The sequence below is a fragment of the Tamandua tetradactyla genome, chromosome 21 (genome assembly GCF_023851605.1).
Source record: "Tamandua tetradactyla isolate mTamTet1 chromosome 21, mTamTet1.pri, whole genome shotgun sequence".
NCBI classification, from domain to species: Eukaryota; Metazoa; Chordata; class Mammalia; order Pilosa; family Myrmecophagidae; genus Tamandua; species Tamandua tetradactyla.
Genome location: NC_135347.1, coordinates 55,300,979 through 55,326,976, shown reverse-complemented (window position 1 = coordinate 55,326,976; position 25,998 = coordinate 55,300,979). Strand labels below are relative to the sequence as shown.

At 40.5% G+C, this 25,998-nt stretch overlaps 1 protein-coding gene and 1 long non-coding RNA gene across 2 annotated transcripts in view; one reads left to right on the top strand and one right to left on the bottom strand.

The window, feature by feature from the left end:
* LOC143665676 (proteinase-activated receptor 2-like) overlaps positions 1 to 2,420 on the top strand; it is a 67,442-nt gene extending 65,022 nt beyond the window's left edge. The window contains exons 2-3 of the mRNA XM_077139389.1: positions 35 to 234; positions 1,910 to 2,420. Coding sequence (XP_076995504.1) covers positions 35 to 234; positions 1,910 to 2,104 — 395 coding nt within the window. The 3' untranslated portion in view covers positions 2,105 to 2,420. The remainder of the gene's footprint in view (positions 1 to 34; positions 235 to 1,909) is intronic.
* The window catches only part of LOC143665678 (uncharacterized), a 28,388-nt gene extending 2,707 nt beyond the window's left edge, over positions 1 to 25,681 (bottom strand). Inside the window, exon 1 of the long non-coding RNA XR_013167167.1 lies at positions 25,633 to 25,681. This is a non-coding gene — a long non-coding RNA (uncharacterized LOC143665678). The remainder of the gene's footprint in view (positions 1 to 25,632) is intronic.
* Between the last annotated feature and the right edge of the window lie 317 nt (positions 25,682 to 25,998).

The window sequence follows — 25,998 nt, the reverse complement described above, 5'->3', positions numbered from 1 at the left end:
TTTCGTGTTTCCCCACCTGTGCATTTGGAGCCAGTGTTGCCTCCTCGAGCGTGGTGGCGCGCCCTGCCCCGGAGCGCCCGCTCCCCCGCCGGCATGCCCACGCAGCTGGAGGCTGCCATGGGCACCATGATCAGAGTCTTCCACCGCTACTCGTGCAAGGAAGGGGACAGGTTCAAGCTCAACAAGGGGGAACTGAAAATGCTGCTGCAACAAGAGCTCACTGAGTTCCTCACGGTGAGTCCCAGCTTTTCTGTCCTATTCGGGCGAAGGTGGATGAGGCACCGCTTCAGCCTTCATGGATGTGGTCTCCTGTGATTTTTGTCACAAAAACAGTATCATTTATAGTGAGGTTCAAAAACACAGGGGAAGCAAACACTGGAGACCTTTGTTTTCCATCTATATAGGCATGTGCGCTTTTCCAAATTGCTTGTGGTCAGGGTTTTCAAGAGTTAAGAATCATGTTTGTGGCTTTCATCAGGAGCTGTGTCCTGCTGTCTGAAAACTAACATTATGCATTGGGCCAGAAATTAAGCCTCGGGTGCTTTATGTTGTGGTGGTGAACTTTCCAGTGAGAGAGCTTTACCAGCCCCGCACCGGCTGGTAGGAGAGAGTGGCAGGGTGTGGTATGTTCCGCAGTAATGAGACCAGTTGAGTCGCAAACATTCACCTTTCGAAACAGCAGGGGTTCCACACGTCTGTGCATGAAGCCTTCCAGCAAAGTGCTTGGGTCTCCTTTGAGGAAAGCAGTTCATTCTGATCTTTCTGGAATTGCCTAGAACTGACATTAGTACAACTTGCCACCCTTTCATGCTGTTATTTTGCCCAAGCCCTGCATTAAAACGGGCGGTTGTAATTATGACACCCTTTTCTTCCCTCCTCCTAAGGAAAAAGTTTGAAGTGGACATTCTTTAACAGTATTTCTTCATGCTGCCTCTTTAGTGGCCATATAGATCAACATGGGATGTTGTTTTTTACAAACACGGTTTGGCTACTGTATCATATAGCATTTAAAATAAAAGGCTGAGTAGGTCAAAATGGACTCATTGATTTATTCAAGTGAAATATGTAATTGTTTTGATCAAATTAATTTTGGTCAATTAAATTTAAGTTTCCAATCATTTAGTGGAACCAAGAGGGCTGTGGGGAATTCCTGGAAGAAATGAACTGTTTGAGGAAATAGTTTTATCAACCGCAAATCATAGGAAACATGCATGCTTCATAGTCCCACACTTTCTGTCTCCAGCAGCTACTGGCTTTCCTTTCTGCCGGCACAACGCAGTCATCCTTCGGAAAGCTCCCCTTTATCGGGTGACTCTTTATACCTGCATTACACTTAGTAGCGTTACAGATAAAATGCTAAATGTCCCATGCAGTATTTGGGTCATACTGATACTAAAAAGTATTCATGGCTTATCTGAAGTTCAAATTTAACAGTTTACTCTGTATTTTTATTCACTAAATCTAGCAATCCTGGCGCTAGGAATTTTCAAACCGCACGTCGAAGTTCCCCCAAATTTCCGTTTTACAAATAAGGAAATAACAAAACGGTCAAGTGGTTTGCTGAAAGTCCATTTTGGCTTCCAGGCCTGCGTTTCCCCCAGTGTCCTGGTCCTCAACCGCCGAGCAGCTGCAGCCGCATCCCCAGCATCTGGGGCTCACGTGGGCGAGCCGTTTGCTCCCTTGGTCTTTAGGTCTGAGCAGGGCGCCGGGATGCTGGGGGCAGAGGGTTAGACGCCTTCAGGATTTGTGCTGGGTACAAACCCACCTGAAAATGGGCTCTTAGAAATGGTCTCTAGATGCTAAAAATGCAAACAAAAACTTTATTGTAAATAAAAAAGATGCTGCAACCCCAGCTGTCATCAGGAACCTGAAGGCCCGGGAGTCAGAAATTCTCTTTTTTTCCTTTTAGTGCCAGAAGGACCCTGAGCTGGTTGACAAGATCATGCAGGACCTGGACGCTGACAAGGACAACGAAGTGGACTTCCGTGAGTTCGTGGTGATGGTGGCAGCTCTGACGGTCGCTTGTAACGATTACTTCGTAGAACAACTGAAGAAGAAAGGAAATGAAACAGTAGCCCAATCTGAAGGCAGAAATATGTCCTAGGCTCCGTATTTAGTGGTCAGATCTAAACACACAGCAGTGCCATGGACAGATAGCCATCTAATCGCTGCTGTTATAGTCAATGATGTGTACCTTAAGATACTGAGCTTAAATGTTCCAAATCTTATATGCCCTACGGGAAATTTTCCTGTATATTGAGGGTGATAGACACTTTTTTGTTTTTTCCATCAAAAAAGAGCATCACAAAAATTGAGCTATTTTCAGATAAGGCTGGAATCTGGAAAATTTCCAGGCTGGCCATTCATGACCCTGAAATTGTGTTTTGAACTTCTTATCCTATTAAAGAAATTGACTGAAATGACGCTCCCACCGTTTTATGATTCTGCTTTAGACGGAAGCAGTTGGGCCGGGTTTGGAGAGGAGAGGCTGGTGGACAGAAGCGGTGCTGACTTTCTCAGTGTGCGGGCTCAGGGTGGCAGACCCAGGGCTAAATGCTGTAAGCTGAGAGAGCTGGAGCGAGCAACTTTGGGGGCTGCTGTATAAATCCCCTGCCTTGCCCCTTGGGTGGGATAATTCCGAGGCATGAATTTCACCCCATTTCCTATGTTTCCTCCAGGATTAAGCTCCAGGTACCCCCTGGGGAGGCTGGCCTAAACGTCTTAGGCCCCCTCCCTTCCTCGTCTCCCCACCCTGTTTTTGCACCTCTCAAACCGCTTGCACACAAATCCTTGTCTCAGTGTCTGTGACAGGTTCTTTGGAGTATTTTAAGAAAGAGAGTGGTATGATTATATTTATACGTTTGAATGATTAGCCTGGCTGCTGTAGGGAGAAAGGACTGCGAAGAGGGCAAGAGTGGAAGGGGGCACCAGTTAGGAGGCTGTGGCCGTGGTCTGGATGGGAGACCAGGAATTTCAGCAGCAGAGATGAGGAGAAGGAGGTCAGTTTGTTCAGTCTTCTGAAGGGAGGGCTGATGGGATGTGCTGGTGGATTGGCAGCATCATCTGAGGGAAAGAGAGGAATCCAGGATGATGTGGCAGGCACTGCCATTTGTGCATTCAATATCCACCCCCCCCCATCAGAACCCGGATTTGTGGAGGGTAGCGATGTGCTCTGCTGAACAACATATTTCCCAGCTCCTCTTATAGGTGCAAGTCGGCTGAGTGGGGCTTCAGCACAGTTCTGGACAATGAGAGGTAAGCACAGATCCATTGGGAATTTTTGAGGAAGTTTTGCTGCTTCTCCTTCTATCTTGTTCATTCCTTCCTTTTCATCTCCATTCGAATGTGGATATGATCTGGCAGTCGGGCTACCGTTGGCCACGGGTTGGTGGAGAAGAAAAATAGAAGTTTTTGCCATTGTCGCACAGCCCCGGGGTACCTGCCTGCAGTCCACTTGGCACCTGAGAAAAATAACCACCCTCTGGGTACATTGGACTCTGTCACATGTGGCCAACACTCCCTCTGACTTTCATATTTTTGGTCAAACAAATGTTGCAAGTTACTAAGATGGGAAAGGCTGAGGGAAGAGTAGGTTTGAGGTGAGGGAGTGGTGGGGAAGCCAGCAGCTGAGAAGTCTGTTGGCTAGCTGAGTGGAGATCTCAAGTAGGCAGTTACCAATTTGGGAATCTTTAGCATTTAGATGGCATTAAGCCGTGGGACTAGAGGAAATCCCCTCGGCCGAGAACGTAAATAGAAAAGAAAAGGGTCCGGTGTTAGCCATCAGGAAAAGGAGGACCAGTAAGCAGGACTACCAGGGCATGGCGAACGGGATAGAAAGAAAACCAGAAGAGCAGGCTGCTTCAGATTCAACTGAGAGGAGGAAGATGAGAACTAATAATGGACCCTAAGTCTTGGTAAGATGGAAATCATTAGAGACCTTGATAAGAGTCTGATTCTCCAACCTCCTTATCTGGCAGGCAGTAGGTGCTCAATGAATGCTTATTTAGTGAACAAATGAAAAAAAAAAAAAACTGTCCCATGTGGACTTGCAGTGCTAAGATCTGTCATTTTTTCCTTAAATAGAACAATATTTTTTTCCCTCCCTCAGTTTTTTTTTCTGAGAAGATAGAACAGGGGCAATTTAGAAGACAGAACATTCTAGAGAGAAAATGTGGACTCCAGCATTTGTTTTCTCTAGTGTCTCAAAAGGTTGGAAGGAAAAATAAGAAGAAAAAAAATGAATACATATTTTGGCTGTGTTTAGGTTCTTTTTTTAAAAGGTGACATACTATCCATGCAAGAGAGCTGAATGATTCTCAGGAGACTTTAATTAAATTTTAAAAATTTTAGTCAGTTCAAAGTTGACATATTCCAAAATGGATCACTCAAACGTAAAAAAGTAAATCCAGATTTTTTTCTCACATTCCTGTCTAAGAAGAAAATTCTCAGCATGAAGAAATAAATGGAAAAACAATGCTCATTTCATGGGGTTTCTAAAAATCAATCAAAAGTGAGGAAAAGCAATTTATGTCTCAAAGTAGAAATCAAATGAGTAAGAATTACATGATGTAACAATAGCTCTTTTCTAGTAAAGGATAAGCGTTCTCTTTGGTGCTAGGTAAACACAATACATTTATGGAAAGCAAAAACAGATTCTTTCTTATGCCCAGAGCCATTGACTTTTGCATCTGCAGGAATTTAAATGAACTTTAAACAATATTACAGGATCATCCCTGAATTAGCACATTCTGATGTTTAACATTTTCCCAGTATGATAATAAGCTTATGGAAAATGAAAAACTTAGTTCTGTTGGGGACCCTGTATTTGGACGATGGCTGGCAATGCAAACAGGTAGAAAGCCTTTTAAAAAAAAAAAGACCCTAATATATTTTCCCAAAGTTTTTATTTTGAAATTTTTCAAATTTACCTAAATGCATCAGTTAACATTTTGCCACATTTGCTTTCTCTCTCTCATTCTTTCTGTAGGCATGTATGTTTATATGTCTGTGTATCAATACTTTTCTCTGAACCATTTGATGGTAATTTGCAGCCACCATGACTTTTTCTCCCCTGAATATTTCAGCATACTTCTTCAAAAGAATGTCTCCTAAGGACATTCTCTTACATAAGCACATTACTGTTATCATACATAAATAATTAATGACAATTTCATAGTGTCATTGAATGGTCTATATTCAAAATTTCCCAAATGTTACAAATGTATTTTAGAGCTACAAAAATAATTTGTTTAATATAAATCCTGCATAAAAGGAAAAATGCTATAATTATTAGAGTACTGCATAGTAAGATCCTGAAAATATAAGGAACCTGCTGCCATATTTAAAAATAACAATAAACGTAATAAGTAGATCTTCCAAAGCTGGCAGTGGAGGGTGGGTTTGTAGGTGAGGAGAAGTGGCTAGACCAACTGCCCCTAAATCCTAGTCCCTGTGATTCCCTGATTACAAATAAGCAAGGTTGCTTTTTCTACAAACAAACAAAATTTTATGTAATCAGTATTTCTTTTAATCATTGCTTAGAACAAGCTAAAATGAAAGACAAAAACTGAGGTACAAATGCAATAAACCTTTCAGGCTAAACTTCAGCCATTTTATGTCATTACTTTATTCAACCTTCGTCCTCTCTACTTTGTGTCCAAGAGTTTTAAGTTCAGGGTGCAGGGGGACAACTGCTGTTGCACGCCATGGGCTGTGTTTACCAGGGACACACCAGCGGTACCACGGCCACAAACGGGGTAAATAATGAGGGAAGGGACGAGTGTTAAGGGGAGGTCTACATTTACTGTTTGGTGAGGGTGTGTTTACTGGTTATCTTTCTCTTGGAAGCAATGACATTATCTGAAATTGAGAGTGTTGATAGACTGTGGACTGTTGGACATTATACATGATGCCTAATGAATGCAGGTGGCTGAAGGATGCACCGACTGAGAAGTAGATTGGCAAATGATGGTCTATACATACGATCGAATATTGTGCTGCTACAAAAAGGAACAAAGTTATGAGGCATGCAACATTGTGAATGAACCTGTGGGACATTTGGTGAGGCAAAATAAGCCAGAAACAATAGAGCAATTATGGTATGGTCCCCTTTAGAAAATGCTTATAAGAAAACAGGGACCTAGACTGTAAGCTCCTATAGCAGTCATGTTTAGTCCAGAGTGGTGATTATGATTTCTGGATTTTGAGAGGCTGTTTTATATGTGTATAACCTGGTATTTGGAGTTAAGAAGGAAGCTAATCAGGTCAGATTAAGGTAATTCAGAACGCAGGGGTAGGGAAGACATCGTCTATATTTTAGAGCCTCATCTACTCTTTGAGACCAAAGGAAGAAAGGTTAATTTTGTCCAGAATCTAAATTTTCTGTAGCACATAATCTAACTCAACCTGTCTGGATAGATCATTTAAACAACCCAAACACAGGGAGCCCAGAATAAGAATGAGGGCCTTTAATCCTGTATAGCTTAATGTAATGCCTGGATACATCCCAGAGTATATTAAACAGATAATCAAAAAGTATTGGCAAAGTCCTGTGAGGGATGGGAGAAAATGTATGTAACTATTAAACTTTACCACCAGGAAACCCCAGATACTGGGTCAAACTTTAGGGACACCCAAATCAATAGGCCAAGCCCTTGATCTTGAGACTTGCTCTTGTGAAGCTTATGCATGTAGTGAAGAAGTTTAGGCTGCCTATAGTTATGCCTTCGAGTTCCTTCTGGAGGACCTCTGTTGCTGCTCAGATGTGGCCATTCTCTCTCTAAGCCCAATTCTGCTTAGAGTAAAATCATTGCTCTTCTCTTTGAGTTTCCAGTATCTTAGAGCAGCTGGAAGTAAAAATCTAAAAGTGTGGAACTGTAACCCATACCAAACTCTGAAATCTGTTCTACAACTAATTGTTGCAATGTGCTTTGAAATGTATTGCTTTTTTGTATATATGCTATTTTAAGGAAAAAATATATTTACTCTAGCCTCCAGTGTTTGGAGCAACTAGGAGTTAAAATCTGAAATTGTGGAATGGTAATCCATAACAAACTCTGAAATCTGTGCTGTATCAAATTGTTGAAGCGGACTTTGAAAATCATTGCTTTTTCTTTCCTTTCTTTGTATTTATGCATGTTTAAAAATAAAAAAATGTTTTTTTTTAAAGAACTTTGTAGCCTCAGAATGTCTTGGGCTGCAAGTAAGAGTATTATGCTCTAAAAGCAGTTTAAACCATATGAATTTACTTTCTGATGAACAAGATTTCCAGGAAATGATGGTCGCCTGTGTTGGGTCGAATGCTCAGTGATATCCAGGCTCTGAGTCAGCATCTCAGGTCCTTTTGACCTGCCCGCCCGCCCCATGGTCTTAAGGGGGATGCTGCATTCCTAAGCATCGCCTAAGGACAATCAGACAGCAGGTACAGGCAGAGAAGCTCTCCTCGTTTGTCCCTCTTTTTATAAAGGAGAAAATACCTTTCCTAGAATCCCCCTCGCGGGCATTCCTTTCTTGGCCAGAAGCAGGTGGCATGGATAACCCAAGACTGGGGCTGGTCCCTTTCCCAAAGGCCACGGATGTGTACTTGGTACCTGAATAAGTCTAGTGTTGCTTGCAAACAGAGGAGAAATGGCTAGTGGGTTGACAAGGAATGGCATCCTCCACTAACCTTTAGTTTTTTTCTTGATTGTCTGTCTTCAAATATGAAGACATAACTCCTCCTGCCTAGCAGTCACTTGCCGCTTTGCTTCTGAAGTCCACATCACTGATACCATCTGCTGCGTGCACTTTTAGTTTACTATCAGCTGGCGTATCTTTTTCCTAACTAGCTGGTTTGTCTTCTGAGGGAGAACCAACCTGTCTCTCAGGAGGGCGGTCAGCTACTTTTCCCTTGAATCAATTATTTCATCCTTGTTCTATCAAATCAGAAACAAAAAAGATAAAATGTATACGTCCATGGGCTTGCTTTGCTTTTTTTGGTAACTCATGTCACCCTTTTGCTTTACTCACTATATCTTTTAAGTATCTTTAGTAATTAGGTTTTCTGGAAATTAACTCAATTATTTTCATGCTTTTGATATTCTGAATGTTGGGTGTGTGATGGGCCTTTGGAAGCAGCACTGAACGAGACAAACGTGTTCCCACTTCGCCTGAACTTGCAGAGTTTGGGAGTAACATAAAGTGCCTATTGTATTTACTTATTATAGCTGGGCCCTTGTACATGACTCTTAAGAGAACTTTATCTAAGTCTTCCAAATATTTTTTTTTATTTTTTATTTTATTATCATTTTTTAATTGACAAGCCAAACAACATACAGACACGAACATTCTTTACATACATACATGGTGTACAATCAGTGGCTCACAATATCATCACATAGTTGCATATTTATCACCATGATCATTTTTTTGAACATTTGCATCACTCCAGAAAAAGAATAAAGAAAAAACTCATAATACATTACCCCTTACCCCTCCCTCTCATTGACCACTAGTATTTCCATCTACCCAATATATGTATATATTTTTTTACCCAATATATTTTAACCTTCGTTCCCCCTATTTTTTTCTATACCCTTTACCACTCCCTTTCATTGATCACTAGTATTTCAATCTACTCAATTTGTTTTAACATTTGTTCCCCCTATTATTTATTTTTAATCCATATTTTGTATTCATCTGTCCATACCATTGATAAAAGGAGCATCAGACATAAGATTTTCACAATCACACAATCACACTGCAAAAGCTATATATCACTATACAATCATCTTCAAGAATCAAGGCTACTGGAACACAGCTTTGCAGTTTCAGGCACTTCCCTCCAGCCTCTCAAATACACCATCAACTGAAAAGGAATATCTATACATTGCATTAGAATAACCTCCAGGATAACTCTCTTTGAAATCTCTCAGCCACTGACACTTTATTTTGTTTCATTTCTCTCTTTCCCCTCTCAGTCAAGGTTTTCTCAATCCCTTGATGCTGAGTCCCTCCCAAATATTTGAAGTGTAATGAACTCAACTTTTTTCTCCATTTTTTAATTGGAACAATTGCAGGTTTACAGAAACAGCATGCAGGAGGTGCACAGTTCCCAAATGCCCTCCACACACACACACACACACACACACACACACGCACACACACACACGCACACGTGCATAATTTTTCCTGTTAACATTTTGCATTAGTGAGGTACCTTTGTTACAATTCCAGAAACAATATTCTTATAATTATACTATTAACTTTAGCGCCACTTGCATTATGTTATATAGTTCTATGAGTTGTACTTTTTTGTGTGTAGTAACTTATATACGATCTAAAGTTTCCTTTTTTACTCCTTTTCGAATATACAGTTCAGTGGTGTTCATTACATATACTACATTGTGCCTCTATCCCCATCATCCATTGTCAGAACTTGACCATTAACTCAAATAGGAATTCTGCTCCAATTAAGCACTAACTCCCCATGGCCCCCTCTCCTGGCCTCCGGTAGCCTGTATGCTGGTGTCTGCCTTCATAGTATGCCTATTTTGAGCATTTCAAATGAGATTTCAAGGTATTTGTCCTCTTGTGTCTGGTCTATTCCACTAAGCATGATATTCTCAACAGTCATCCATGTTGCTACAGCATCATGCATCACAACTTCATTCCTTTTTACAGCCAAGCAACATTCCATTGCACGTATAAACCGCACTTTATTTAACATTCATAGACAAAACAGATAAATGGGTTGCTTTCACCTTTTGGCTATTGTGACTAATGCCACTATAAACAATGATGTGCAAAAGTCTGTGTGTTAGTTAGATTGAGTTGTCAACTTGGCCAGGTGAGCATACCTAGTCTTGTTGCTGCGGACATAAGCCAATGGTACGTGAACCTCATCTGTTGCCAGTTACATCTGCAGTCAGCTAGGAGGCGTGTCTGCTGTAATGAGTGACGTTTGACTTAATTGGCTGGTGCTTAAATGAGAGATTGCAACATAGCGCTGCTAAGCAGCTTAGCATTTCTCATCTCAGCACTAGCAGCTCAGCCCAGGCCTTTGGAGATGCAGAAAGAAGTCACCCCGGGGAAAGTTGTTGGAACCCAGAGGCCTGGAGAGAAGACCAGCAGAGATCATCTTGTGCCTTCCATGTAAGAAAGAACCTCAGTGGAAAGTTAGCTGCTTTTCCTCTGAAGAACCAACAAAATAAATCCCCTTTTGTTAAAAGCGAATCCATTTCTGGTGTGTTGCATGCTGGCAGCTAGCAAACTAGAACAGTCTGTCTGAGTCTCTGCTTTTGAGAATATACCTAGAGTTGGGATTGACAGGTCATATGGTAATTCTATACTTAACTTTCTGAGGAATCCCCGTATTGTTTTTTGTTTTACATTCCAATCAATAATGTATGAATGTTCCTATTTCGCCACACCTCTCTAACACTTACTGTTTTCCATTTTCTAATAGTAGCCATTCTAGTCACTATGAGACTTCATCTCATTTAGTTTGTTTTTTAATTCTTTTTTTATTATAGAAAATAACATATTTTAAAAAGCAATAAATTTCAAAGCACACCACAGCAATTAGCTGTAGAACAGATTTCGAAGTTTGGTTTGGGTTACACTTCCACAATTTTAGGTTTTTCCTTCTAGCTGCTCTAAGACGCTGGAGGCTAAAAGAAATATCAATGTAATGACTCAGCGGTCATAGTCATTTGTTACATCCTATCTTCTCTGTTATAACTCCACCTTCTCCTTTGATCTTTCTCCCAGTTTTCTGGGTTATTTGGGCTATGCCCATTCTAACTTTTTCATGTTGAAAGGGGTATTGACAATAAGGGGTAGGGGGATGCAACTAGCTGATGTTTTGGAGAGGCTGGCCTGGGTTTCAGGACTTTTCTGGCCTAGGATCCCAACTGGAGTTTCTAGGTTTTTGGAAAGTAATCATAGTGCATAGAAAATGTTCTCTACCTATTTTTTTTTTTTTTTAATCATCACAATCGACTTTTCTTTTTTTGTGTGAAAAATAACATATATACAAAAAAGCAATATATTTCAAAGCATACCGCAGCAATTAGCTGTAGAACAGATTTTGGATTTTCATCTGGGTTACAATTCCACACTTTTAGGTTTGTACTTCTAGCTGCTCTAAGATACTGGAGACTAAAAAAATATCAATATAATGATTCAGCACTCGTACTCATTTGTTAAACCCTCCCTACCTTCTCTGTATAACTCCACCATCACCTTTGATCTTTCTCGCACACTTTAGGGGTATTTGGGCTATGTCCATTCTAACTTTTTCATGTTGGAAGGGGCTGTCGATAACATGGAATAAGGAGATGGAACTAGCTGATGCTCTGGAAAGGCCGGCCCCTCTGCATTTCAGGACTCATCTGGACCAAGGACCTAACTGGAGATCGTAGGTTTCTGGAAAGTTACCCTAGTGCATGGAACTTTTGTAGAATCTTATATATTGTCCTAGGTGTTCTTTAGGATTTGCAGGAATGGTTTTGGTTGGAGTTTGGCAGGCTATGATATTTGACAATGTCTAACTGAAGCTTGTATAAGAGTGACCTCCAGAGTAGCCTCTTGACTCTATTTGAACTCTCTTAGCCACTGATACCTTATTTGTTATACCTCTTTTCCTCCATTTGGTCAGGATGGCATTGTTGACATCTCATTTAGTTTTTTTTATATATGTTTTATTTCATTGAGGGTTGTTTTTTTTTTTTTTTTTTTGCATTGGCAGGCACCAATTCCATTGAGTTTTGATTTGCATTTCCCTGATGGCTAGTGAATTTGAGCACCTCTGGTATTTATTTGCCATTTGTACCTCTACTTTGGAGAAATATTTATTCAAATACTTTTTCCCATTTTTAAATTGGGTGTGTGTCTTTTGTTGTTGAATATAGAAGTTCTTTATAAATTCTGGATTTTAAATCCTTATCAGATATACAGTTTTCAAATATTTTCTCCCATTTTATAGTTTGTCTTTTTACTTTCTTGACAAACTCCTTTGGTGCACAAAAACTTTAAATTTTGATGTAGTCCCCTCTATCTATTTTTTTCTTTTGTAACTTGTGCTTTTGCTATAAAGTCTAAGAAACTACCACCCATCACAAGGTGCTGAGGATATTTCCCTATGTTTTTTTCTAGAAGCTTCGGAGTTCTAGTTCTTGTATTTAGGTATTTGATCCATTTTGGGTTCTTTTTGTATGGCATGAGGTAGGGCATCCACCTTCAATCTTTTGCATATGGCTACCCAGTCCTCCTAGCACTAGTTGTTAAAGAGGCTATGCTTCCCCCAGAGTGGACTTGGCACCTTTGTTAAAAATCAGTTGTAAACTAGACTTTTAAACAAAACAATACAGTAATTTCCTATCAAAACTATATGATATTTTCAGGTCATTGTTAGACCCAATTTTGCAGAGTGGAACACTGCATCGGGGAAATGAGTTCTGCCTTCAGGAGCTGCCTTCTTCAAGCAAGTGACTCTGTTACAGAGTAGAAAGTAGTACAAACACACAGGTAGAGTAATTCCACCACTCCCACCTCCCTGTGGTTATTACAGAAGCACTGACTAGTTTGGGAATCAGTTACTTATTTATCTACTTTAAAAAAAATTTATTAGAGAAATTGTGAGGTTGCAGGAAAATCATATCTAAAATACAGGATCCCCATATGCCACCCTATCATTAACACTTTGCATTATTGGTGTGCTACAATTGTTACAATTGGTGAAAGCACACTTTTATAGTACTATTAATTATAGTCCATGGTTTAAGCTAGGGTTCACTGTCTGTGCAGTGCAGTTAGGATGAGTTATTTTGACCTTCTCAGACCGAGTTGACATTTCATGTAGACATATGGGGCAGACACCATGTGCCAGGGTCAGGGGCAGCCGTGTGCTGGGTAAAATCCCACCCAGTCGGGAGCTCACCCTCAGGCAGGCACTGGGTTTGCGTGGGTGCTTATTATCAGAGAAATGTATAGGGTGCAGTGGGCACAAGGAAGTTTTCCCAGAGGCAGAAGGCTTGAGTCAAGTCTTTGGTAAAGCAAAGAAATGGGGAAAGGTTATTTTAAAAAAAGAGGCAACGAACTCTAACATGCAGATACGAAACAGCAGGATATGTTTGGAGAAGGCCCGTCTTGTTCGGGGGACCCTCCTGTGGGGGTGTGGGGGGGCCGGAGATGGGACTGAAGAGACAGACGGGGCTCAGAGTTAGAAAACGATCTTGGGAACTAAGGTAAGAAATTCAGAAGTTTTCCTGACTGTTATGGGAGAACATTGTGGGATTTTATATCTTTTTTTCTTACAGCAGTTTTGTTTGTGTTCCTAAATACTCCCTTTAAATTTTTTACAAAAATTTTTAAAGCAGTAGTTTTGAACCCTTACTTCACATTAGATTCACTTATGATGGTTTTCAAAAAAATGCAGATGAATAACCGCCCCCCCCCCCCAACTATTCTGATTCAGTTGATCTGGGGATGGGCCCAAGGCATCAGCATTTTTAAACAGCATCGTGGGGCCAAGGTTGAAAACCATTACTTTTACGGTGAATCACTGTAATCCAATTATCAGATCAATATCTGACTGTGAACTTCGGGGACAGCAGCTGCTCCAACTTTTAATGTGCGTATGAATCTCCTCGTAATCCGATTCTGCTTCAGTAAGGCCTGGGTTGAGGCTGAGGTCTTTATTGCTAATAACCCCCCAGGTGACGGTCATGGTGGTGGGGGAAATGCTCTGAACTCTGGAATGAAGAGGAAAGGGTTGCATGAAGCATGGAGAAATGGTTTTGGAATGCAGGCCCTGTAGGAGAAGAGGTCCTGCTGGGGTTTGCACTCTTGGGAAGACTGTAAGGCAAAACCAGGACACTGAGCAGAGAGGGAGGGGCAGGGGCGGGGAACCCAGGAAAGAGCATGGCCTGTTGATGCCCAAGGACTTAGGGGGTCAGGGGGTGGGGAAGATTGTCCCCAGACTGCTTCTGGCCAAAGGTCTTAGGCAAGCTACTGAATCTCTTTAAGCCTCACTTTTCTCCCATTAATCCATTGCAATGGCTCACCTATATCAGAATCAACTAGGGGTTGAAATTCCTATGTCCCTTACCAGGACAAATGAAACAAAACGGGAGGGTGGGGGTGGATGATGAGAATCTGCATGTTAGCAAGCACTCTGGGTGATTATTAGGTATCCTTCAGATGGAGAACTGTAACTCGGGTAGTTAAAAACAAGATTACAAGTGCCTGGGATATAGTAAGTGCTCAGTAAATGCTGACCATGAGGATGGAGGTGATCGTAAAGCTGAGAGGATGAACATCTCTGCGCCAGCCTAGTTTCCAAAGCATACAGGCCATTTTGTCTTATCCATCCTACTCTGAAGTTTGTCCCTGCCAGAGATGTCTGCCAGCTGCCTGTCACAAGAAAACTGAGACTATTTTTCCCCTTGACTTCGCCAGCTTTCTCCAAGGGTTCCTTTCCAAGGGATGGAATACAGACATTAAGTATGTTTTCAAAGGGCATTTATTATAAAAGAAAATGTTCAGTCTGTACTATTAACTTTAAACATGTTTGATACAGTCCCAATTTGATTTAAAAAATGATGCAGCATAATTTGTAAGGTAATAATCTGCCTCTACTTGCAATTTTGCATTTTTCTTTTCCCAGTCAAGAAGAGGACAGACTTCCTTGCATACAGAAGTTTGTGTGTAAGGAAACTTTCTAAAGTAGAAAGCAAACGTTACCTGTAAACCACTTTCTTTTCTAGTGTTTGCTTTCAAGAGCCTGAGCCATTGAGGCAATTGTGCCAGGGAAATTATGTCCAAAGAAAATGTCAAAAGAAAGGGACTGTCCCTGAGGAAAGGACTTCCTCTGAAACTAAAAACAGATACCCTGAATTCTGGACAAAACAGATGTTTGAGGGTTCCTGTTGGGGATTGAATCACATCACCACAAAATACTTTTTTTCAAGTCCTAACCCCATTGCCAGTTTGAACTGTTGTTTACCCCAGAAAAGTCATATTCTTTAATCCTGATTCCATATTGCTGGCCAGGATCTTCTGATTAAATTGTTTCCATGAAGATGTGACCCACCCAGTTGTGGGTGAGACCTTTTGATTAGATGGTTCCATGGAGGTGTGTGTCTCCACCCATTCAAGGTGGGGTTGCTTACTGGAGTCCTTTTTAAGAGGGAACCATTTTTGGAAAAAGCTTCAGGGTCCACACAGCCAGAGACTTTTGGATTTGCAGAAGGAAAAAGCCCCTGGAAAGTCTTTGAAACAAGAAGCCAGGACAGAAAGCTAGCAGAATGTACCATATGACTTCCCATCAGCCTTCCTTGAGTCAAGGTATTTTTATCTGGATGCCTTAGTTTGGACATTTTTCTGGTCCTAGAACTATAAACTTGTAGCATAAATTCCTGTTTTAAAAGCTGTTCCATTTCTGGTATATTGCATTCTGTCAGCTTTAGCAAACCAGTACACCCCTGGTCCTGCAGATGTGAACCCATTTGTTAACAGGATCCTTGAAGATGTTTTGAGTTGAGGTATGGGCAAACTGAATGAGGGTGGGCCTTAGCCCAATGTGACTGAAGTCCTTATCAACTTAGGAAACTTAGGAAATTGGATATGGAAGTAAGAGGCAGAAAAGGAAAGAAATTGTCAACAGAACACTACAGACTTGGGAGAAGACACAGCCCATACCTTGATGTTCTTCTTGCTTCAAAAGCCATGAGATGATAAATTCCTGTTGCTTCAGCCAACCAGTTTGTGGTCTGTGTGTGGTACGGCACAGGCAAACCAAGACAGGCCCACGGAGTTGCTCAGGCCTCAGGATTCACTAACCCACACCCAAGGAACCTCTTCTAAGAGCACGTCTTTTCACGACCTCTTCATCTTCTTTCACAGACGAGAGGGCTATGGGGACTGGTTTTCTATCAACTCCTTTTGCAAGTCTTGCATTATGTTCTCAAATTTTCTGTTTGAGTGTGGCACTGATGCTGATCAAAAGTGGCATGTTCTTTGCCCAGTGTGCTCAAGTGACCAATCCCAGCAACACCGGGATTTCAAAGAGAGAAAGAATTTATTGTTAGACAGGAAGCAGGGGATCAGAGAGCCAACAGCCTAAAACTCTGTCCCCTTGAACTGCAGTAACTGTGATGGTTTTTAGTACCAAAAGATGGGCAGATTTTAGAATAATGAGCACCATGGCTTGAGATGATGAGGTTAGAGATGATTTGGAATTGTAGTAGGTTAATTCTTAGCTGAATCAGGGCCTTTCATTAATAAACATTAAGGGCTGTATTTAGTGATCATAGGACTCTAAAGTTGAAAAACTGGATAAAGGGGAGCAAGTGAGGGTCAATCACAGGTTTTTTTTTTATAGTTCAGAGATTTCAGATATTTCCCTCTATCTATTCTAATATACCAGAAAGTAAAAAGAAATATCTGTAATATCTTTCTCTCTTTAAGCCCAATTCTGCAAGGAAAATCATTATCCTCCCCTCTATGTGGGGCATGATATCCAGAGGTGAAAGTCTCCCTGGCAACGTGGGACAGGACTTCCGTGGATGAGCCTGGCTTTGGCACTGTGGGATCAACAACGCCTTCCTTACCAAAAGGGGGAAAGAAAAGTAACAAAGCAAGTTATCAGTGGCTAAGAGAGTTCAAACCGGGTAGAGAGGTTACTCTGGAGGCCACTCTCACGCAAGCTTCAGCTAGATATTGCTAATTACCACGGTTTGCCAAACCCCAGGCAGCATCATTCTTATTAATCCTAACAAACAACCAGGCTCCATCTGAGATCCTACAAAAGTTTCACCACTAAGTTTACCTTTCATAAACCTAAAACCTTCAGATGGTTCCTAGGACAGATAAGTCCTGAAATCTAGAGGTGCCAGATTCTCCAAGAAGATCAACCAGTTCCACCCCCATCTCATATTGTCATCACCCCTTTACAACATGAAAAAAATTAGAATTGGCATAACACAACTATCCCTAAAGATTGGGAGAAGGATCGAAAGAGAAAGAGGAATTATAACAGAGAATTTTTGCTTTAACAAATGAGTATGACTGAATCATTATATTGATGTTTCTTTTAGTCTCCAGTGTCTTGGAGCAGCTAGAAGGAAAATTCTGAAATTGTAGAACTGTTATAACCAATCCAAACTTTGAAATCTCTTCTATAGCTACTTGCTGCAATGTACCTAGAAATTTATTGCTTTTTTTTGTATATGTGTTTTATTTCACAATAAAAAATTTTTTAAAAAAGGAAGTTATTGTTGGTATTATATTGTATTTGTGATAAACTTTATTTCATAATTCTTTTAAGCTCTCAAGAAAAATGAAAAAAGCCATACCTTTTCTTAAAAAAGAAATATCTATTCAATGATTCAGTAATCATAATCATCCCCTAAACCCTAACTTCTCAGTTACAGTTTGAGATGCATCTGCCATCTCGAAGCCTCAGTGGAAATTTTAACATGTAAAAGACTGGAAGGAAGCCCACTCAGTTATTTGCCATGGTTGTGGGTAGATGATGGCATTATAGACAATCTTAATTTTTCTTTATGTTTTTATGTGATTTCTGATATTTCAACAACAAACAATAATCAGAAAAAGTGTGCTCTGCTGTTTTTGTTAGAGAACTTCCCCACTCTGGTATAGACATCTTTCTTCCTCCTTACCCCACTCTTACTAACTGTGCTGGTTGAAGCTGATACATACCCCAGAAAAGACCATGTTCTTTTAATCCATCCTTTGGATGGGACCATTTGCTGAGGTTGTTTCCATGAAGATGTGACCCAGCCCATCCAAGGTGGGTCTTAATCTCCTTGCTAAAGTCCTTTATGAGAGGATAAAAGGCAGAGATATTTGGGAGAGAGATAGAGATAGAAAGTCCCCAGAAGAAACAAGCTAGCACCCACAGAAGCCCAGAGTCATTTTGGGGAGAAGGACCAGCAGGTATTGCCATGTCCCTTCCCATGTGACAGAGAAACCCCGAATGCCAGCAGCCTTTCCCCGAGAAGGTAGCTTCTTCTTGATGCCTTAATGTGGACATTTTCATGGCCAACTGTAAATTTGTAACCTAATAAATCCCCATTGAAAACACCAACCCATTTCTGGTATATTGCATTCCAGCCCCTTTAGCAAACCGAAACGCTAACAAAAATGTCTTTTTCTCTGAGATCACTTTCTCGACCACATTTTAACTCTTGCCACCTTCCTCTGTTTTGTCTTATATTAATTTATGACCCTCCCACCTAGCACAGCACCCACACATCAGAGAAATGAAATGCATGTTTTTCAAAGTGAACCTATCTTGAGAAGGCTGAAGATCGTCTTTATTAACATCATCAGCACTATAAAGTGTATTTGCAACTTTTTAGGTACCAACCAAATAACAGAGTCATCCACCCTGAACTGAGAGAGAACAAGTAATAATGCTCTGGTCCCTGGAGTTCCACAGGCAAACATCCCTCTCAAAAATTTCCAAATGATAGAATTTGGTCATCAAATATTATCTTCTGCCATCAAAGAAATAATTGAAAGTTAATACCCAAGAACATTAAAAAATCCCTGATGTCTACCTAAACAGTTTCAATTTTAGAGCCTCTCTTTCCACACAACATTAGGAGTAGACTTACTATCTTGGGAAATGAATGCATTTTGAAAATTACGTAAGTACGGTAAGCCTCAGCCACAGGTGCATTTGATATTCCATTCATCTGGTTGTATTGACATTTTTGTTTTGTTTTGTGTCTTAGAAAGAGAATCTAAAAACCAAATAAGAAATACCTTTGGATAGCTTTTTTTAAAAAGGGCAGTTTGCTTCCCCACCCCACCTCCCACTCTCTCCACATTCCCTGGCAATCACTGAATAGTTGTGTGTCTTTACAGTTTTGCCTTTTCTAGAGTGTCATGGAAAGTGGAATCATACAGTATGTAGCCTTCTGAGTCTGCCTTCTTTCACCTAACATAAACCATTTGAAATCCATCTATGTTCTTGCATGTATCAGTACTTTGTTCCTTTTTATTGCTGAATAATAGTCTTCACTGAATGGATGTACCACAATTTGTCTACCCATTCTACAATAAAGGCCATTTGGGCTGTTTCTAGTTTGTGGTAAGTACAAATACATCTTCTATAAACATTCATGAACATTTTGTAGGGGTACAAGTTTTGTAGGGGTACAAAAATCATGTAGATTTTTGTAGGGGTACAAGTTTTCACTTCTCTTAGATAAATATCTAAAGGTGGGACTGCTGGATGGCATAGCATCATCAGATTTAAAAAAATGAACTTTTCCAATAAATGTGAAGTGGTATCTCATTGGGGTTTTAATTTGCATTTCCCTGATGACTGATGATGTTGAGCATCTTTTTATGTGCTTATTTACCATCTGTATATCTTCTTGGGTGACATGTCTGTTTAGATCTTTCATCCATTTTTAAATTGAGGTGTTTGTTTTCTCATTTTTGACTTTTAAGAGTTCCTTGAGCATTTTAGATTCAAGTCCCCTTTATCAGATATTTTCCCCAGTCTGTGGCTTTGTGTGTTTATTCTCTCTACAGTATCATTTGCTGAGCAGAAATTTTTTTTTAATTTATTTATTAATTAAAAAATTAAGAAACCAAATAAAACATCAACATATATAATCAGTAATTCACAATATCATCACTTAGTTGCATATTCATCATTTCTTAGAACATTTGCATTAATTCAGAAAAAGAAATAAAAAGACAATAGAAAAAGAAATAAAATGAACACAGGAAAGGAAAAAAAAAATAGATTATACCTGCCATACCCCTTATCCCTCGCTTTCATTGATCACTAGCATTTCAAACTAAATTTATTTTAGCATTTGTTCCCCCTATTATTTATTTTTATTCCATATGTTCTACTGCTTTGTTGACAAGGTAGATAAAAGGAGCATCAGACACAAGGTTTTCACAATCACACAGTAACATTGTGACTGCTGTATCATTATTCAATCATCCTCAAGAAACATGGCTACTGGAATGCAGCTCTACATTTTCAGGCAGTTCCCTCCAGCCTCTCCATTACATCTAGAATAACAAGATGATATCTACTTAATGCATAAGAATAACCTCCAGGATAACCTCTCAACTCTGTTTGGAATCTCTCAGCCATTGACGCTTTGTTTCATTTCATTCTTCCCCCTTTTGGTGGAGAAGGTTTTCTCAATTCCTTGATGCTGAGTCTCAGCTCATTCTAGGATTTCTGTCCCACATTGCCAGGATGAGCAGAAATTTTTAATTTGAATAAAGTTAACATCAATTTCTGCCCAAAAACCTTTTACCAATTTATACTCCCAGATTTTATATGTCAATCCTATTTTTTCCTCTCCTCACTAATATTGGAATTATGAGACTGTCTTTTTTGTCAGTATAATAGGTTTTTAATTTATGTTTAAAAATTTATAAATAAGTCAGAGTGTCTTTTTATGGTATCGTGACCATTTGATATTCTTTTTCTGAAATATATTTTCTCTTGTCATTGGTATTGGAAGCTGAACCCATTGATAAAGCTTCTTCCCACTTTGGCTTTCGTGCACAACATAATGACGTGCATATGTTTTCCTCTATTGGACTCTGCCTGACTTAGAAGGAGCATGCCCGTCCCGTGAAAACCTGCACATCTGACTATAACAGAGAGCCGCGCATTCTCCTCACGTAGAGCAGAAATAGGCTGAGTGGGACACACATTCACAGTAAATGCACCGATTAAATGTTACAGCTACCAGCAAGAAACATCATGTGCAGCCCTTGGCTGGATTTCAAGCAACTGTGTGGGTCTGTGATGTCAGGAAGTTCCTGAGTGTTCATCAAGGGCTAAAGAAAGAGAAACGCAGCCTTGAAAAGCAGGCTCCCAGGAGGGGGCTGCAGGGAATAGTACCAAATGTCTTAAGTGGTGGCTAGAGTGCTGGGGGCTTCTGAGCACGCTGCCCGAGACCTTCTCCTGCCCATAAAGTGGGCAGGGAGCAGCGAGGACGTGTCTACACCAGCCTCCACCGCTGCCTAACGAGCCGCGTGAAACGGATTCTCTGATTTTACCTTAAAGTTCACGACTTTTGTAATTAATTTTTTATTAGCATTCCTCAACTCAGAAGTATTGCAAGTTTATTGTGTGTGTGTGTGTGTGTTGGGGGCGGGGGGAACACACAGAGAACCAAGAAAGGATAAAAAAAAAAAAGCCGAGTATAATCTCACGAACCACACATGATCACTATTAACATCTTCCAAAATGTTCTTATGTACATGTACTTATACATATTTGATTTATAAAAGTGAGATTGCACCAAAAATCATCTTTAGTAATCTACATATTTTCAGCTCTATAAAGATATGGTTATATTGCTATTATTGTCTGCCTAGTATTTGAATAGATATACCACAATATATTTACTCAATTTCCTATTGTATACAGATTATTTCTAATTTTTTGTTATTGAGAAACCAAGGGAGGCAGAAGCGAGGGCAGTTCGGTGGTAGAACTCTCACCTGCATGAGGAAGACTCGGGTTCAATTCCCCACCCATGCACTTCCCAAAAAAGCAAACGAAAGAAAGAAAAACAAACACATTTAACAAAAGAGCTGAAATAACAGGATACTCACGTCAAAAATTAATGATATGTGACCCTCACCATACGGATTACAAAAATATATAAGAACAAAAAGCAAACCAAGGGAACTTTTAAGCAAATCATTAGATGAATGAATAAATTCTTGTTCATTTTGCTGGGTGGGATTCACACTCCAAATGTTACAAATGAGGAGACAAGCCCCAGAAAGTAGCAGAGAGAGAACTGGTCAATATTTCCTATTGTTTTTGCTCCTATCTTCCTTTCTTTCCTTCTGAGGGTTAATTAATATATTTTAAGTATTTTTATTTTTCTGATTATAAAAGTAATACATGGACAATATGGCACCAGATCTAGGAAAACCACAGTATTCTTTTATTTTTAGATTTTAAGAGAAAATGGTTACAATAAACACATAGATTCAACAATTATCAAGATTTTGTCATATTTGCTTCCTTTATCTCTTTCCTTTTGAGGTGAATCCTAGGCATCATGTCATTTTTATCCCTACATGTTTAAATATGCGTACATAAAATATGACATTTTCTTTAAAAACACACACACAAATGCCATCATTATATGTAATAACAATATCACTTCCATGGCATTACTTAATACTCAGTTCACAATCAAATTTCCATGATTGTCTCAAAAAAAAAACCCTCTTCTTGCATTGAGTTTGTTTGATCAGGAGCCAAACAATGTCCACAAATTATATTTGGCTGTTAAAGCTCTTAAGCCTACTTTAGTCCTCAGCCGTCCCCTCTTATTTTTCCCTCCTGCCCATGATAGATAAATCAGGTTTGTAATTCTGTACAGTTTGTAGAATGCCCTTTATTCTGGATTTGTCTCTTTGCTTTCTTGTAACCTCATTTCATTCATTCTCTACCACCCACATTTCCGTCTGATACACGTGAGCACTAGAGCCTTGACTAGAGAGAAATCCAACTGTTTTGTTAGAGCACATCACAGGGTGGGCCATGGTGGCTCAGTGGCAGAGTTCTCGCCTGCCATGCTGGAGACCCAGGTTCTATTCCCGGAACCTGATCATGCCAAAAAAAATCTTTAAAAATAAGAGTACTTCACAGGTTCACACACAGAGAGAAAGCCATGGGAAGAAGCTTAGAAGTCAAGGGAACCAGGAGGGGAGAAGGAGAGAACGTCGTCATGTAACAGAAAAGCCTAAGACTAAGGCTCATCTCTGCCAGTCCCAGGACCCCACTGTCTTCAGGGAGAAAGCACAGCCTCACTGACTCCTCAGTTTTGGACTCTCCTAGCCTTAAAACTGTGAGTCAGTAAATTCCTATTTGTTTAAGCCAATCTATTGCACAATATTGTTTTAGCAGGCAGGAAACTAAAATAGGGTAAGATGGGAAACTACATCTAGAGGCTACTAACTTTTTAAAAAATTTTTTATTGTTAAATAGAACATATATACAAAGAAAAAGTACACTTCAACAAGTAGTTACAGAACAGATTTCAGAGTTTATTATGGGTTCCTATTTCCACGATTTCAGATTTTTCCTTCTAGGTGCTCCAAAACACTGGAGGCTAGAAGAAATATTTTTTTCTTTTATGTGGAAAATAATATATATACAAAAAAGCAGTACATTTCAAAGCACACCATAACAATTAGTTGTAGAACAGATTTCAGAGTTTGGTATGGGTTATAATTCCACACTTTTAGGTTTGTACTTCTAGCAGCTCTAAGATACTGGAGACTAAAAGAAATATCAGTATAATGATTCAGCATTCATACTCATTTGTTAAAATGTGCCTTCTCCGTATAACTCCACCAACACCTTTGATCTTTTTCCCATTCTTTAGAGGTATTTGGGCTATGGCCATTCTGACTTTTTCATGTTGGAAGGGGCTGTCGATAATATACATTAGGGGGGATGGAACTAGCTGATGTTCTGGAGAGGCTGGGCCCTTCAGGTTTCAGGACTTATCGGGTCTAGGGACCCATCTGGAGGTTGTAGATTTCTGGAAAGTTACCCTACTGCAGGGAACCTTCGTCGTATCTTATATAACGCCCTAGCTGTTCTTTAGGGTTGGCAGGAATGGTTTTGGTTGGGGTTACACCAACCCTGGTACAACGTGGGAGGGGCTTATGCAAGGGTTTGAACACCAGGAGATGGGGACCGTGGTGTTTGAATCCCTTCCTGATGTTGTTCTGGGTGAGCCGTCCTCTAAAGCCAAGCCCCTCTCCTGGCCCATGGAGCCCTCTGGACCTGGCCCTTCTGTCTCCCTACCCTCAGCTCACACCAGGTTCCCTCAAATGCAATCCACTGTCCCTTCTGGAGCTCAAATCCGCAGCCCAGGAAGCTAAGCTTCTGTTCTTCTCTCTGCCCAGGTCCCCAGGTGGTCGCTCCTTCTCACCTCCGCTCACATGGGACCTCCGCAGACAGGCCGTTCCCGACCTTTTATCTACAGGACCCATTCCCCAGTCACTGTTTGTCGTATCTCCTTGTTTTATCCTCACAGACCTATGAGGTTGGTTAATTACATAGTTATGTATTTGATCATTAAATGTCTGCTCCCACTAGGTTGTGTGCTCCTGGAGAGCAGCCACCTTTCCTGCTTTCTGTGGTTTCCCCAGCATCCAAAACAATGCCTAGAAAGTAGTAAATGCTCAAAAATGAGTTACTAAATGCATGAATAACTGGTTGAAACTCCCAGTTTCAAAAGTCAAGCTGACCCATTCTCTTCACACTTGAATCCCCTCATGCTGGTGTGGAAAAGGGAGAGTGGGGGATGAGAAGATCAACATTCGTTAAGGCTCATGCCTTGTCCCCATGCTTTACCCATATTATGACAAGAAGTCTTCTCAGCGAGGTAAGATTTAGTATCCCCACTATACAGACAAGAATACTGAGGCTCATAAGAGTCACCCCCAAGAGACCCTCTTTTGTTGCTCAGATGTGGCCTCTCTCTCCAGCCAACACAACAAGCAAACTCACCACCCTCCCCCTGTCTACATGGGACATGACTACCAGGGGTGTGGATCTTCCTGGCAACGTGGGACAGAAATTCTAGAATGAGCTGAGACTCAGCATCAAGGGACTGAGAAAACCTTCTCGACCAAAAGGGGGAAGAGTGAAATGAGATAAAATAAAGTGTCAATGGCTGAGAGATTCTGAACAGAGTTGAGAGGTTATCCTGGAGGTTATTCTTATGCATTAAGTAGATATCACCTTGTTAGTCAAGATGTAATGGAGAGGCTGGAGGGAACTGCCTGAAAATGTAGAGCTGTGTTCCAGTAGTCATGTTTCTTGAAGATGATTGTAGGATGACACAGCTATCACAATGTGACTGTGTGATATGTGAAGCCAGGGTTCCAGCTGAGGTCTAGCTGACCCCAAGTCCATGTACTCTTGTGTTTTTCCCAGTCCAGACCTCTGCCCTATCTGCCTGGAGCATGAGAGGTGCTGCCATTGCACAGGCGTGAAAAGACCCCCAAGATGCTCTAGCCATCTACATTGATTTCAAATATCCTTTAGAAGCACCTGAGTCAGAGCTGCCTCCTCTGTTTTAAAACATAGGGTTTAATTCACTGTCACTTTCACACAATAGAGACCTCTATAAGTAATAGCTCTTTGATCCTCAAATTGCAAAATAAGCAAGGGCTATAACTAGACTATCAGCTATCCCCCAGCGCAAAGGAAGGAAACATTTAAGCTGCAAAAATAAGTCTGAGATTTTGGAATTTTTTTCCTGTCATCTTTTACTTGACAAAATTAAACATAAGTGCTGTTATACTTGAGGCTTCAGAGCCCCTTTTGCAAATGAGATAATGCATCTTCAGGGCAGGAGAGAGAATCCTTTGTCCCTCTTGACATATTTTTTTTTAACTTTTTTTTTAGTGTCTAATATAGCATATACACAAAGCAAAGAAAGAAAAAAGCAGTAGTTTTCAAAACACTCTTCAGCAGGTAGTTACAGAACAGATCCCAGAGTTTGTCATGGGCTACCACACCATCCTCTCATATTTTCCCTCCTCGCTACTCCACCTGCTGACATATTTTACATACGGATGAAAGAAGCCTACCTGAAGAAGGGATGAGCGGGAGAGGAATGCTCTCAAAGTCACTGCTTGCTTTCCACACTAAGGTACAGAAAGTAGCAAACTGTCAAAACCACACATAGATTCCATTTCCTCTTTCAAAATGACAGATCAGTTGAAGTCAGAAGCAGCTCAGGTTCAGCAAAAAACAAGAACCCTTTTCATATCCACACGGGCTCTATAATGCTCTGCCAACTCTCAGTGTCACTTACCGGGTTAGACGTTGAGTGGTTGGCTGGCTCTTGTGTTACCTTCGTGCTTACAGTCTAGCCGCAGTGGGACCAACGTAACAATCAACCTTATTGATGGATGCAGTGGAGAGAAGATTACAGGGTCTCAATGTGGAATGAA